Source organism: Symphalangus syndactylus, chromosome X, assembly GCF_028878055.3.
Source record: "Symphalangus syndactylus isolate Jambi chromosome X, NHGRI_mSymSyn1-v2.1_pri, whole genome shotgun sequence".
NCBI classification, from domain to species: Eukaryota; Metazoa; Chordata; class Mammalia; order Primates; family Hylobatidae; genus Symphalangus; species Symphalangus syndactylus.
Window position 1 is genome coordinate 38,876,482 of NC_072447.2, and position 15,126 is coordinate 38,891,607.

The window sequence follows — 15,126 nt, forward strand, 5'->3', positions numbered from 1 at the left end:
GTGGTGGGTGTCTGTAAACCCAGCTACTTGGGAGGCTGAGGCAGGAGAATCTCTTGATCTCTTGAACCCGGGAGGCAGAGGTTGCAGTGAGCCAAGATCGTGCCACTGCACTCCAGCCTGGGTGACAGGAATAAGCAAAACAAAACAAAACCATAGAGAAAAATATCAACCAAGTCCCAATGAAGAAAAATTAGCAGGAAAATACAGTAAAACAAAACAGAAACACTAAACTGGAAGAATTCCACCTCAAATGTTTACTTGTATTCAAATTTTTATCCTTCTGTCTAAATCCTGCTAACCTACAGTGGTGAGATTAATGCCCTCTCATGAAGCTTTCCTTGCTATTCAAACTTCTGTTGACCTCCTCTGTTCGTACACTATCAAGGCCTGAATTTTATATACTAAACATTTTGACTATTAATTACATTCTGTTTTCGAAGTGCTCCAGATGATACAGATCTCCTGTCTCACATCTTTCACAAATGTCCTACAAACCTTTTCACAATCTTAGGCCCATGAAAATACTTTTTTTTTTTACTGTGGTAAAATATGCATAACATAAAATTTACCACGAGTGACATTTAGTATATTCACAATGTTTGCAACCGTCACCATCGTCTTGTTCCAGAACATTTTCATCATCCAGAATGGAAGCCCCATACCCATTAGCAGTCACTCCCCACTCTCTCTTCCCCCAGAGCCTGACAACCATCAATCAGCTTTCTATCTTTATGGATTTGTGTATTCTGGACATTTTACATTTCATATAAATGAATCATGCAATATTTTATCTTTTGTGTTTGGCTTCTTTGACTTAGAAGATTTTCAAGTATCATGTTTTCAAGTAGCATGTATCAGTACTTCATTCCTTTTTATTGCTGAATAATATTCTATTGTGTGGATGTACTGCGTTTTGTTTATTCATTAGTTGATGGACATTTGGATTGTTTCTACCTTTTGGCTATTGTACGTAGTGCTACTATGAACATTTGTGTACAAGTTTTTGTTTGAATGCCTGCTTTCAATTTTTTAGGGTACTAACCCAGGAGTGAAATTGTGTATATGTTGTGGTGGTTGTTGTTTTTTTTTTTTTGAGACAGAGTCTCGCTCTGTCACCCAGGCTGGAGTACAGTGATGCCGTCTCGGCTCACTGCAACCTCTGCCTCCTGAGTTCAAGTGATTCTCCTGCCTCAGCCTCCAAAGTAGCTGGGATTACAGGCACGCGCCACCACGCCCAGCTAATTTTTGTATTTTAGTAGAGACGGGGTTTCACCATGTTGGTCAGGCTGGTTTCGAACTCCTGACCTCGTGATCTGCCTGCCTCGGTCTCCCAAAGTGCTGGGATTACAGAGGTGAGCCTCCGTGCTGGCATGTGTATGTATTTTTATTTCCTTTTCTTTCTTTTTTCTGAGACAGATTCTTGCTCTGTCGTCCGGGATGGAGTGCAGGGGTGCGATTTGGGCTCACTGCAACCTCTGCCTCCTGGGCTCAACCTATCCTCCCACCTCAGTGTCCCGAGTAGCCAAGACTACAGGCACATCCTGCCACACTCGGCTAATTTTTTGTATTTTTAGTAGAGACAGAGTTTCGCCATGTTGCCCAGGCTGGTCTCAAACTCCTGGGCTCAAGCAGTCCGCCCACTTTGCCCTCAGAAAGTGTTGGGATTACAGGCATGAGCCACGGTGCCCGGCCCCTTTTCTTTCTTAAACAAAAGATAATGTTATAGAGGTTTTGTACTTTGCTTTTTTCATGTAGCAAGATGTCTTGAAAATCACCCGATATTAGAACATAGAGAGCTTGTTTTTAATTATTTATTTCTATGTAGCTGCACAGCATTCCCTGATAGGGATTGCACAATGTTCATTCAAATGGTTTCCTTGGAAGGACATTTAGATTATTTTGAGTAATTTGCTATTATAATGCCACATCCAGTAACTCTGTGCATATGGTGTTTTCCTCAGAGAAAATTCCCAGAAGTGGGATTGCTGGCTCAAAGAGTAGCTACACATAAATTTTTTTTTTTTGAGATGGAGTTTTGCTCTTGTTGCCTAAGCTGGAGTACAATGGTGCAATCTCGGCTCACTGCAACCTCTGTCTCCTGAGTTCAAGTGATTCTTCTGCCTCAGCCTCCTGAGTAGCTGGGATTACAGGTGCCTGCCACGACACCCAGCTCATTTTTGTATTTTTAGTAGAGACAGGGTTTCACTGTGTTGGCCAGGCTGGTCTCGAGCTCCTGTCCTGAGATGATCCACCCGCCTTGGCCTCCCAAAGTGCTGGGATTACAGGCGTGAGCCACCACGCCCAGCCCACTACACATAAAACTTTATTAGCTATTGCCTATTCTTCATAAGAGCTGTCCCATTTTACACTCTCATGAACAACGTATGAATGTCTGTTTCTGTACAGCCTTACTAACAGTGTTTTCAAGCTTTTGAATTTTCACCACTCTGATATGTGAGAAGTGGCATTTCAGTGTGGTTTTCATCTGCATTTTTTTTGTTTGTTTTTGAGACTGAGTCTCACTTTGTCACCCAGGCAGGAGTGCAGTGGTGAGGTCTCAGGTCATTGCAACTTCCGCCTCCTGGTTTCAAGCGATTCTCCTGCCTCAGCCTCCCAAGTAGCTGGGACTACAGGTGTGTGCCATCATGCCCGGCTAATTTTTGTATTTTTAGTAGAGATGGGGTTTCACTGTGTTGGCCAGGCTGGTCTCGAACTCCTGACCTCGTATTCCGCCCGCCTCGTAGCCTCCCAAAGTGTTGGGATTACAGATGTGAGTCACCATGCCCAGCCTCATCTGCATTTCTTTTACATATGAAATTGATAATCTTTTCATAAAACATAACTATTTATATGTTTGTGTTTACTGCCTGCTTTCCTTTTGGGCTTTTTATCTTTTAATTTTTTAAAAGTTCCTTGTCAGGGGAATTGGTCCTTTATCTGTGATATATATTGCAAAAATTTTTTCTTCATTTTTCTTTTAACTTGGTTTTCTTTTTTCTTCTTTTTCTTTTTACACCAATTCTAGTGTAATTGAATTTATCATTTTTTTTTCTTGCAAGTGGATTCTGAGTCAGAAGGATTTTCACTGCACCCAAATTGCAAAGGAATTGCTTTTTAAAAGGTTTTTGTAAAGTTTCATTTTTAAAAATTTTGATTTGTGATCCATTTGGTGTTTATACTGGTTTACTTCTTTACAAATGGCTAGCCAACACTACTTAATAAAGTCCATCTTTTCCTTAGTGATATGGGATGCCACCTTCATTATGTATTAAATTTCCATAAGTAATCGGGTCTTATTCTGGACTTTATGTTCTGTTTCATTTGGTCTATTTGTATGCCACTACCACATTCTTATTTTTTTTATTTTTTTTATTTTGAGACGGAGTCTTGCTCTGTCGCCCAGGCTGGAGTGCTGGAGTGCAATGGCATGTCTCGGCTCACTGCAACCTCTGCCTCCCGGGTTCAAGTGATTATCCTGCCCCAGCCTCCTGAGTAGCTGGGATTACAGTCATGCGCCACCACGCCTGGCTAATTTTTGTATTTTTAGTAGAGACGGGGTTTCAGCATGTTGGTCAGGCTGGTCCCGAACTCCTGACCTCGTGATCTGCCTGCATCGGCCTCCCAAAGTGCGGGGATTACAGGCGTGAGCCACCGCGCCCGGCCTACCACATTCTTTCAGTTATTCATTGTTGGCTTTTTTTTGAGATCAAGATTCTTCTGGGATGAATCAGAAAGTGAGAGTAAAATTGACGGTATTAGAAAAGTTTGTAGGTGATTTACACATGGCTATAAGAGAAAACATATGGCAAAAGTTTTGTGTTTTTTTTTTTGAGACGGAGTCTTGCTCTGTTGCCAGGCTGGAGTGCAGTGGCGGGATCCCAGCTCACTGCAGTCTCGCCTCCGGGGTTCAAGCAATTTCCCTGCCTCAGCTTCTCGAGTAGCTGGGATTACAGGCATGCGGCACCATGCCTGGCTAATTTTTTGTATTTTAGTAGAGACGGGGTTTCACCATGTTGGCCAGGATGGTATCGATTTCCTGATCTCGTGATCCTCCCGCCTTGGTCTTTTAAAGTGTTGGGATTACAGGCGTGAGCCACCATACCCGGCCGGCAAAAGTTGTTCTTTAATGGGCAGATGTCTCTGTGCTGTTTAGTGTTGATATGACATACTGTGTATCTGGTTGCTGTTTCTCATAAAACGGAAATTAGGATGCCACCATATCATAATTGGTAATCCCATTTCTTCACAGTTAAATTTTCTTATCAGATTCAGTATACAACTAAAGAGATGATCTCATGAAGGCTACTAGGCTAATTTCTTGGTTCAAGATTAGCTTTATCTTTTTATTTCTGTGGGGAAAACAAACCCAAATTCTCACTTTTTTAAAAAGCTTTTTATTCACATTAACAATAGCAGTTAAGCAGTCACACTTATGCTCATATTTAACTGGTATTTCATTAGTTTCTATAAAAACATTTGGCCCATGTTTTCTTGAATTAAACTCATTTAAAGTATTTTTTCCTACATACCTTGTATAAAATCTCATAGTTTTGTTTTGTTTTTTGAGATGGAGTCTCGCTCTGTCGCCCAGGCTGGAGTGCAGTGGTGTGATCTTGGCTCACTGCAAGCCCCACCTTCTGGGTTCACGCCATTCTCCTGCCTCAGCCTCCGGAGTAGCTGGGACTACAGGCGCCCGCCACCATGCCCGGCTAATTTTTTGTATTTTAGTAGGGACAGGGTTTCACCGTGTTAGCCAGGATGGTCTCAATCTCCTGATCTCATGATCTGCCCGCCTCAGCCTCCCAAAGTGCTGGGAATACAGGCATGATGTATTTTTTAATTCTTAACATTTTTCTTCCCAATAGAGATCAAGTGACTAGGCTTTTAGTTTTCCATTTTGATTTTTGCTGATGCATATTTCTAAATTATTCATATTCCAATAGGAAAAGATGGTAAAGCATGCAACAAAGACAAGAGGAATGTAAAGAAGCCCGCAGTGACAAAACCGAACAATATTAAGTCAATGTTCATTGCTTGTGCTGGAAAGAAAACTGCAGATGTGAGTTTCATGGTTTCCTTATTTTTTGTATTTTCCTTTGTGAGGTGAATTTAATATTTGATTATACAGATAATAGGTGCTCTGTATATATTTGAGTAACATTTTTCCAATTTCACTCACTAAGTTGGATGTAGATTTCTAAGTGAATTAAGGCACCTCAGTGGTTGGAACTTGTGAAATGGAAAAGAGAATTGAACAGAAAAGCCGAATTGAGAGTGTATTTAATTTTAGTGAGTAGCAGGAAGATCATGGAATAAGGCGAAGTAGAGGACGGGAGCTATAGATGTAGGAATGATATATACACAGGTGGTTGTTAAAATCTGTGAATGTAGATGAGCACTCAGAGTGAGGAATGAAGAGGCAAGGACTAACTGGCTAGGTCCTTCCTTTCATATACATGTGTGTAGTTTTGGTGAGACATTTTAAGTGCAAGCCTTTCTCATGTTACCTTTCTTTTTTTTTAATTTTATTATTATTATACTTTAAGTTTTAGGGTACATGTGCATAATGTGCAGGTTTGTTACATATGTATACATGGGCCATGTTGGTGTGCTGCACCCATTAACTCGTCATTTAACATTAGGTATATCTCCTAATGCTATCCCTCCCCCCTCCCCCGACCCCACAACAGTCCCCGGAGTGTGATGTTCCCCTTCCTGTGTCCATGTGTTCTCATTGTTCAATTCCCACCTATGAGTGAGAACATGCGGTGTTTGGTTTTTTGTCTTTGCGATAGTTTGCTGAGAATGATGGTTTCCAGTTTCATCCATGTCCCTACAAAGGACATGAACTCATCATTTTTTATGGCTGCATAGTATTCCATGGTGTATATGTGCCACATTTTCTTAATCCAGTCTATTGTTGTTGGACATTTGGGTTGGTTCCAAGTCTGCTATCGTGAATAGTGCCGGGATAAACATACATGTGCATGTGTCTTTATAGCAGCATGATTTATAATCCTTTGGGTATATACCCATGTTACCTTTCTTTATCATTTCCAGAAAGCTGTAGACTTGTCCAAGGATGATCTGCTAGGTGACATTCTACAGGATCTTAACACTGAGGTAAATGAATCTCCAGGAGTTGTAAAATATGCAGGGGACATAGACTGAAGAAACACTAGTAATTATACAAAACACACTATTGCCAGAATTTTTTTTCTTTTTTTGGAAACAGAAGCTTGCACTGTTGCCCAGGCTGGTGTGCAGTGGTGCGATCTTGGCTCATTGCAACCTCTGATTCCCAGATTCCTCTTCCCTGATTCCTGCCTCAGCCTCCCGAGTAGCTAGGATTACAGGCACCTGCCACCATGCCCGGCTAATATTTTGTATTTTTACTAGAGACTGGGTTTCACTGTGTTGGCCAGGCTGGTCTTGAACTCCTTACCTCGTGATCCGCCTGTCTTGGCCTCCCAAAGTGCTGGGATTACAGGCGTGAGCCACCGTGCCCGGCCTGTTGCCAGAATTTTTTAAAATGTAAGGACGCCGACAAAAAACCCCCCACCAAAAAACAAAGAAACCCCCTTCAGATAGGTTTTATCCCACCATTTTAGGTGAGTATTTCCAGCTGTTAGAGCTGTGTGATTATGTAGACAGGGATGTGTGGGTGTGTGTTTGAAGTAGTAAGAATATACTCAGGAGTCAGTTCTGTGAGTGCTCACTGCTTGTGTTCAGTTGCTGTGGTGTATGTTCCTTAAATAGATTGAAGCCTGTCAATCTGCACAATCAGGTATAAGAGCCTTGTCTTGAATTCTGAGTGGGAATGAAGGAAGAGTGAGTGAACTATCCCTGATAGAACTCAAACAGGATTAGCTGCATTGTGAATTTGAGATTTGGCCATTTCCCATAAAGACTAAGCTCTCATTTAGAAGTGTACTTCTTTTGAAGTGACCATTGATTAAAATGACTTAACAACAACACCATGTAGTTTTGTCTTGACAATTTTTAAATGTAATATTCTCAAAGGGTAAGTGAAAGTAAGTTAAATTTTAAAAAGAAAAAATTAGGGAGGGGGTAGATATAATATCTATTTTAGTTTTCTTGTGATTTCTATAGTATCGTTGCTATAGTAACCACGATATGACATAGATGGGAGGGGGGAGGGGGAAAGGGAAAGAAAAGAAAGCTTTGCTTATTGGGCTTCAGTGAGTGAAGAAGTATACTTTTTCTGTCTGTGGTAAACCAAGCATGGCAGTGAATATGTCTTACCTTTCCTTTTAGACACCTCAAATAACTCCACCACCTGTAATGATACTGAAGAAGAAAAGATCCATTGGAGCTCCACCGAATCCTTTCTCTGTGCACACCACCATGGTAAAGTGTGTAAAGATACCTTCAATCTTGATTTATAGTACTGCTTTAAACTTATTTTGTTGCTTTTCTGTATGAGGGAAATACCTTTAAATTTGTTTTTGATTTTTGTTTTAAATTAGGACTCTCATTCAATTTATAGTTTCATGTATTTCAAAAATAGCACGTGCCTGCCTTTTTCATAGTAAATTTGCAGTAACTAGTATGTGTTTATTACAGGTATTACAACTGTGGTAAATGCAATAATTTTCCTCCCAGAAGCAAGTATTTTTTTGTAAACCTAGGTAACAGTAAAATAATTGAAGCTGTTACATTAATAATACATAAAATCTTTTTATAAAAGGGAACTGTCATTATCTTTGGTCAGGGTAGGACAGTTGCATATTTTTAGTATGTAGGTCTAACTGACTAAATATTTAAAAACGTTTACAGGCAGTTCCTTCAGGAAAAATTGCTTCCCCTGTCTCCAGAAAAGAGCCTCCATTAACTCCTGTTCCTCTTAAACGTGCTGAATTTGCTGGTAAGTGTGATGTCGGGCAGAATTGCAAGAGTGTTGAGTGGTTTCTGTCAAAAATGGAGGTCCTATGATGGAGGAGGTAGAGGAGGTTTTGAAGGTGTTGTGATGGCAAGTTTAAATGTGAAGATTTGAATTCATAAAAATTTCAGTAAAAGTTAAAAACACCCAATTTGGAGATTAAAGAGAAATGCAAACATAGTATAGAAAAGGGACAGGCTGCTATTTTAGTGTTGGATAAGCCTTTGTGCGCCTTTGTGTGCCTTTGTGTCATGGCACTAACACATGACAAGAATGTGTGATGATGCCTACAGGCGATGATGTACAGGTCGAGACTATAGAAGAAGAGCAGGAGTCAGGGGCAATGGAGTTTGAAGATGGTGACTTTGATGAGCCCATGGAAGCTGAAGAGGTGGACCTGGAGCCTATGGCTGCCAAGACTTGGGACCAAGAGAGTGAGCCAGGAGAGGAAGTGAAACAAGAGGCGGATTCTGGGAAAGGGACCATGTCCTACTTGTAAGAGCATTTTATGACTTTTCTGGCAAATAGGACCACGTTTTTTCTGTTGGATTTTGAAAGGTTTTTGAAAATGTGATTTCTGCAGAGGAAGTTTTCTCCCAGATGTCTCTTGTTGGGACATTGATCAAGAAGGTGATAGCAGTTTCTCAGTGCAAGAAGTTCAAGTGGATTCCAGTCACCTCCCATTGGTGAAAGGGGCAGATGGGGAACAAGTATTCCACTTTTATTGGTTGGATGCTTATGAGGATCAGTACAACCAACCAGGTAATCATATATAAGGTAATTATATGCCTTTAACTCAGAGTAGGACTTTTCCCTTAAATATTTTATTTTTTGTTTCTTTTTGTGTGTTTTGTCTTTTATTTAATCAATTTCTTTATTTCTGTTTTTTTTTTCTTTATCCCTTAAATACTTGAGTGATTGTAATTAGCTCAGGTCAGGCCCTGCCCTCACTTAACGTGTATTGTAAGAGAGCTACACTCATTCATTGTAAAGTGAATGCGCCACCCTGATGGAGAGGAGCTATGGTGTGAATAATGCTTAAAGATGCTTATTCCAAAAATCAGTTACATATGGTTTTGGAATGTGTGTTTGTAGTTCACTATTGATGTGTCTGAAGTTACAGGAATGCACTTTAAAGGGAATCAGTCATTAATTTGTCTGTTTCTTCAGCAAATTTGAATGCCTATTGTGTGCTAGGCACTGAGATGGGATGAATAAGCTGGACAAATTCCCTGCACTATAATGGAGCTTATGTTCTAGGAGGGTGGCAGTGGGTGGGGGCACATTAGCAGTAAATGAGATAAATTGATAAATGATGTAAAGAAAATTAGTTGGGCGATGGCCAGGGGAGGCCTGTCTGAGGAAATGACCACTGGGCTGAGATTTGAGGTATTTGCAGAGCTGATGAAAGGGCATTTCAGCTTAACGAGCCAAGTACTAGCAAAGGCCTAGAGAGAGGAAGGAGGAGGCCTGTGTGGTTGTAGCATAGTAATCAAGTGACAAGATTGGTATAAAATGAAGCTGGAGATAAAGACAAAGGCCAGAAAATGTAGGACTTTGAAAGCCTCGTTAAGAAGTTTGAATCTTCTAAGACCAATGGGGTGGCATTGGAGGGTTTTAAGTACAGGGGGTGGTGGTCACATAATTGGGTTTGCATTTTAACAGGAACAGTCGTTTGTGTAGAGAATAAGCACTGTGGTGCATGTGTGCGTGTGCACACACATGTGGAGGGATGGGCTGGCGTGGGGTAATGGGAAAGTGTGGAAGCCCTGGAGATCAGTCAGTCCAGGGCAGGGCTGCTAGTTACTTGGACCCTGGTGGCTGGAAAGGAGAGAAGTAAAGGTATTTGACATGTCTTTTGACACAAACTTGTTAATGGATTGGATGGGGGAGGTGACAGAAAGGAATCAAGGATGATTTCTAGGTCATCCTAATGAGCTAATACTGTGAATTCTTGACTCACAAAAAGCCCGGAGGCTGTTCAGTATTCTTTTGTGCCTCTTTGAGCCCGTCTACATTGTGGGACTATGCATTGCAAGATCTGTCAGATTAATGTTAAATACAGTATGCACTCTTAAACAGAGTTGTCTTTATTTAGATCCTTTTTGGATCTGTGGTACATGCAAATAGTGTATTTTTCAAAGCGGTTTCCTGGAGGCTGTATCTAGTGAAAAGAGAGGGAGTACCTAGATGTCAGCAAAGCAAGCATATGAGTAAAGTGAAGGCCACATTTACCTTAAAGATAACCAGGCATTGACTTTAACTGGAAAAATGTTAATGATCTCTGGCAGGGGTGGGGGTGGTCAGAAGCATTAATGTGCTTCAGCTTATCAAATATAGTAGCACACTGCCATGTGTTAGTTTCTTAGGAAAAGATATAATCAATTTTAGAAATGATATCTTAATTTACTTTGGCTAGGACAAAATGATTTGATTAGACCCCCGCACCTCTTTGACTATTTTGTTAGTCTGCTGGAAGGCTGGCAAGTATGATTACATGAGGCTGAGCAGATGATTTCCCATCCATTGCTGAAACCCAGGGCTGCCCCATTGTACAACCTCAGGGAATACCATTTTCACGTGACCTTCCTGGAGCACAGCAGTGTGACTGGTGCTCCCTGGAGCTGGGCAGCACACTGGCCTGGCTATCCCAGTATTACTCCCTGTGCTTTGCTGCATCTGCTCAATGCTGCATTTCATTCCCTATCTTGGTTAATGGTCCCATCAAAACCAGAAACCTGGGAGCCATCCTTGATTCCCTCCTTTTCCTCACTTTCGTTTCCAAGTCTGGTTAGTTTTCTCTGCCGAAAGTGGACAACTTACCTTCTCTTTCTCCTCATATCTACCACCCCGATCCCTTCTTGCCCACTGAAACAATTGCACCAGCCTCCTAATTGATCTCTTAGCTATCGTCTTCCACATCACTGCTAGAGGGACTGATCAGAAGGGCAGTTCTGACCATACCATTTCCTCATAAAAAGTCCTCAGTGGCTACTGCCTACAACATAAAGTCCAAACTCCTTAGCAAGGCTTCTGATGCCTGCTGTCTATGAATTTTGTTCCCTAGAAATAGTTCTCTGTATGTACTTTGCTGCTCTTTATACCTGTGTTCCTTTACTCGTTTTTTGTCTGATTGGAATGCCCTCATCTGACTCATTGTTTAAAATTCAGCCCAGATGTTATCTCCTGGGAGTTTACCTAAACCTCCAGACCGTCTAGGAGCCCTTTCTCCTTGTGACTATATCATGGCCTTTCCCACTGTAGCATTTGTCCTATTATTTTGAAATGAACTGAGTCTGTGTTTTTCTTTGCCACAAAGCCTGTAAGCTCCTGGAGGGCTGGGATCTTTTATTTCCAGCATCCAGCAGCAATGCCTTGCCCATAGTAGGTGTTTAATAAATAGTTGTTGAAATAAACTGCACAGTAACTGACAGTCCTGTAGATGCAGGTGAAAAATTTGGAGACTAGTGCTGCATTTGCTACTATTACTGAGTTTGCATCTTAATGCCTTGTAGCTTTGTGGGGTGTGAGAATGTGTAACACAAAAGCAAATGGTTCCCCACTCCCCCACAACCCCACAAAGTAAATACATCCATAAAGCTTCATATTGCCAGCGTCAGTTGCCAAGGATTAGAACCTTAAGAAGCAACAACCTTCTTTCTTTCTTATGTGAAAATGAGTTGATTATTTCTGCATTTTGTTTGCTGGTTGATACTCTTAGTAAACAGAGCATTGTTTTGCAGGGTAAGGATCTAGAGCTGCATTGTCCACTGTGGTAGCCACCAGCCACCTGTAGCTCTTTAAATTTAAATTAATTAAAATGCAATACAAATTAAAATTTATTTTCTCGGTCACTAGCCACATTTCAGGTGCTCAATAGCAACTGTGGCTAGTAGCTGCCATATTGGATGGCTCAGAAACAACAATTCCATCATCACAGAAATTTATTTCAACTAGTGCTGGTCTGTAGTGACAAGTGTTGGAAGATTGAAGCATTGAAGCACAGCTATATTTGCAAAGCAACCAGTTTATGATATATGATGGTGTTGAATTCCTGGTACTGACCATAGTCATGGATAGGCTTTTTCCACCAATATTGGAAAATATTTTGCAATTGAAAGAGATACTAATTTGTTATTGATCTGTTATCCAAATGCTAAGGCAGAATGAAGTTTCTGGTGCTGGAGAAGGCCTCTAGTTATGCACTTAAGAAACTGAGGCTCCAAAAGATATAATAGCTCTTTAGTGGTAGAAGCTTGGGCTTCTCACCCTCAGTCCACTCTGCTGTTCTGGTTCCGTGGTACTTCTCAAGTTGTGTTCTGTCCTATGGCACATCTTTCTCTGTTATTGATGCCAACGGGTTAAATAAGATAGCTTAAAAAAACTCCTTTAATCTCAGAGAGTTGAACACTTTCATTGTGATAGCAGGTAATGATCACTGAGCTTTGGTGAAATCAATGCTGCTAATAAAAATGAAGTACTCCAAAAGACCCTGTTATTGTTTCTCACTTTCTAACAGATTCTAAGTAAGTCAGTTGTTGCTGAATGCTCCATAATTATGAAAAGAATCTTACTCTTTGCATATGGGAAGATATCCTGTCTTCATTATGACTTTTTCAAGGTTGAATAATCCTGACTGCACCTGGTTTCAGCTAGTAACTTTGGGGGGAATGTAATCTTTGTTTACCATGATCTTTTTTGTGGCAAATGAGGCATAAACAGTGTCAAATGTGTTGCATGAAGTGTGATATTAGTTTGACAGTAAAATGAGCTTATTTGAATCTTTGAATCCAATATTAGGGTCTTTATTTTTCTCTGCATAGCATTTTGTTTTTCCATCTTTAACTGTTGTGAGGATGACTTTTAATTTTCTGAGTTACTGTGATTTCTTTTTCTTTCTTAATCTTCCCATAGTCCTTCCTTCCCTCTCCCTCCCCATCCACCCTCCCTGTTATCCCCTCAAGCTGAAAGTCTCACAACTCTTGTAAGAATTTTAATCATCTGCAGAAATGAAAATTCTTAGATCGTCTTATTTCTACCAGGATGTGTGACAAAAGGAGTCACTGATGAGTAGTCTTTGAAACTGGGGTAATTGACCTTGTGAACACTAGCCTTTGCATGTACCAGAATTTTCTTAGTGTCTCAGATAAGTGGCTGTGTTGAGTGGCTTTGTTGATTACTGCTGTCTAATTATTCATGGAGCCCAGGATTTTGCACAGTGACCATCTCCTGGGTTGACTAACAAATGTTTGCAGTCTGTTCTCCATGGCCAATTTTCATAAACAATGATTTGATGTCTAAAAAGGCGTGGTTTTACTTTATGGTATTCATTACTTAAATTACTGAAATAGAATAGAAAGGAACATTATAAACACTACCTAGTTAGATGTCCTAAGTAGCTGTGAGGTAGAAAAGGTGAAATAGAAGATAATAGTAGTCCCTATTGTGAGATATTTATTATTATATGGAATAAGAAATAAGAAGTAAATTATGATTTTTGTAAACACAGTTTTACATATAGAAAAACACTGATGCGCTAGTTATCCTGATACATGGATATTGGTTTTTATAGGTAAATACAAGTGCTAAAAAATTAGAATTATATTCTGAGATCTGTAATCTCACAAGAGGCTTAATTATGAGATTTGTTGGAAAATACTTTCCTTGTGTTTGTTTCTCTTTTTTTTTTTTTCTTGAGACACGGTTTTGCTGTGTTGACCAGGCTGGTCTCAAACTCCTGAGCTCAAGCGATCTGCCCACCTCGGCCTTCCAAAGTGCTGGGATCACAGGCATGAGCCACTGTGCTCGGCCTGTTTTGTTTCTCTTAATCTGTATAATCCTGGTTGTGGGGAAAGTGTTTATGCAAGTTAGAGAATCATTCTGTCCCCTGTCCTCCCAGTGGTCATACATTGTACCATTGTGTTAGTGTAGTATGGCATCAGTACTGAGTAAAGAACTGGTCTTGGGGAGTGGGAAATGGATATATTTGCTGTCAAAATGAGTTATCGTGAAGGTATAAATGTGTGAACACATTTAGTGAGCCTCTATATTGCTCCTTTAATTAGGTGAAATTGAAATGTTTCTTTTCTCGTGATTTTCACTTATTCTTTCAGGTGTGGTATTTCTGTTTGGCAAAGTTTGGATTGAATCAGCCGAGACCCATGTGAGCTGTTGTGTCATGGTGAAAAATATCGAGCGAACGCTTTACTTCCTTCCCCGTGAAATGGTAAACATTAGTGATTAGCTTTTAGTTCTCAGTCATTGTATCTGCCACACATTCTGTGTTTTGCAGCCAGCTCTCTCTCTTTCAGTAGGGCTACAAATTCTCTACAATCCTGATGCTTCTTTCTTGCTGCTCGCCTAGTGACCACTGATTGTCAGCAATTCTGTTAGAAGTTGGGAAAAGTAGAAAAAATAAAGTAGAACTCAGTTTTTCAACTAGTTAGAGTATAAAAGTTTCTGAGTTTTAGTATATAATGCTTTCTTTCCCTGACTCCTCATTTCCATAATAATCAGGGTTGGAACTATAAGTCTCTAAAATGTGACATGGCATTTGGCCCAGTTTTCATGGTTTTGCTGCATAGGCAGCAGTGATATTCCCTCCACTGCCATTTATTAACAAGTTCAATTCTATTTGCTTCTCCTTTTTTGTTTTTGAGACAGAGCCTAGCCCTGTCGCCCAGGCTGGAGTGCAATGGCACAATCTCGGCTCACTGCAACCTCCGCCTTCTGGGTTCAAATAGTTTTCCTGACTCAGCCTCCCGAGTAGCTGGGATTACAGGAGCCTGCCAACACACCAAGCTAATTTTTGTATTTTTAGTAGATACAGGGTTTCACCATGTTGGTCAGGCTGGTCTCAAACTCCTGACCTCATGATCTGCCTGCCTTGGCCTCCCAAAGTGCTGGGATTACAGGCATGAGCCACTGCGCTCAGTCTGCTTCTCCTTTTTTACTGGGACTTAACATCCCCATTTCCCTCTCAGCCCCTCCCTTTGTCAGTTGAACTGTGGAGTCTCTTGGTCAGGATTTACAACACTTATTCTTCCATTTTGTAGACTTGATCATCTTTATCGCTGATTCGTTTTTTATGATGCCATTGGGAGGAACTGGGCATTTGGTTTAGTACATTTTTTGGATCTGTTTGTATCTTTGAACTTATCTGTAAGACTGCTATTAAATGTTTAAATGGGTGAGGATGAAAATTGATATAGACTTGGATTTTT

General features: G+C 40.5%; 1 protein-coding gene across 10 annotated transcripts in view; it reads left to right on the forward strand.

Annotated features, from left to right (window-relative positions):
* POLA1 (DNA polymerase alpha 1, catalytic subunit) overlaps positions 1-15,126 on the forward strand; it is a 298,585-nt gene that overhangs the window by 14,106 nt on the left and 269,353 nt on the right. For all 10 annotated transcript variants that reach the window (XM_055269496.2, XM_055269499.2, XM_055269502.2 and 7 more), the window contains exons 5-11: positions 4,944-5,059; positions 6,061-6,123; positions 7,279-7,371; positions 7,801-7,888; positions 8,197-8,398; positions 8,487-8,665; positions 14,017-14,129. In XM_055269496.2, the coding sequence (XP_055125471.1) occupies positions 4,944-5,059; positions 6,061-6,123; positions 7,279-7,371; positions 7,801-7,888; positions 8,197-8,398; positions 8,487-8,665; positions 14,017-14,129 (854 nt within the window). The remainder of the gene's footprint in view (positions 1-4,943; positions 5,060-6,060; positions 6,124-7,278; positions 7,372-7,800; positions 7,889-8,196; positions 8,399-8,486; positions 8,666-14,016; positions 14,130-15,126) is intronic.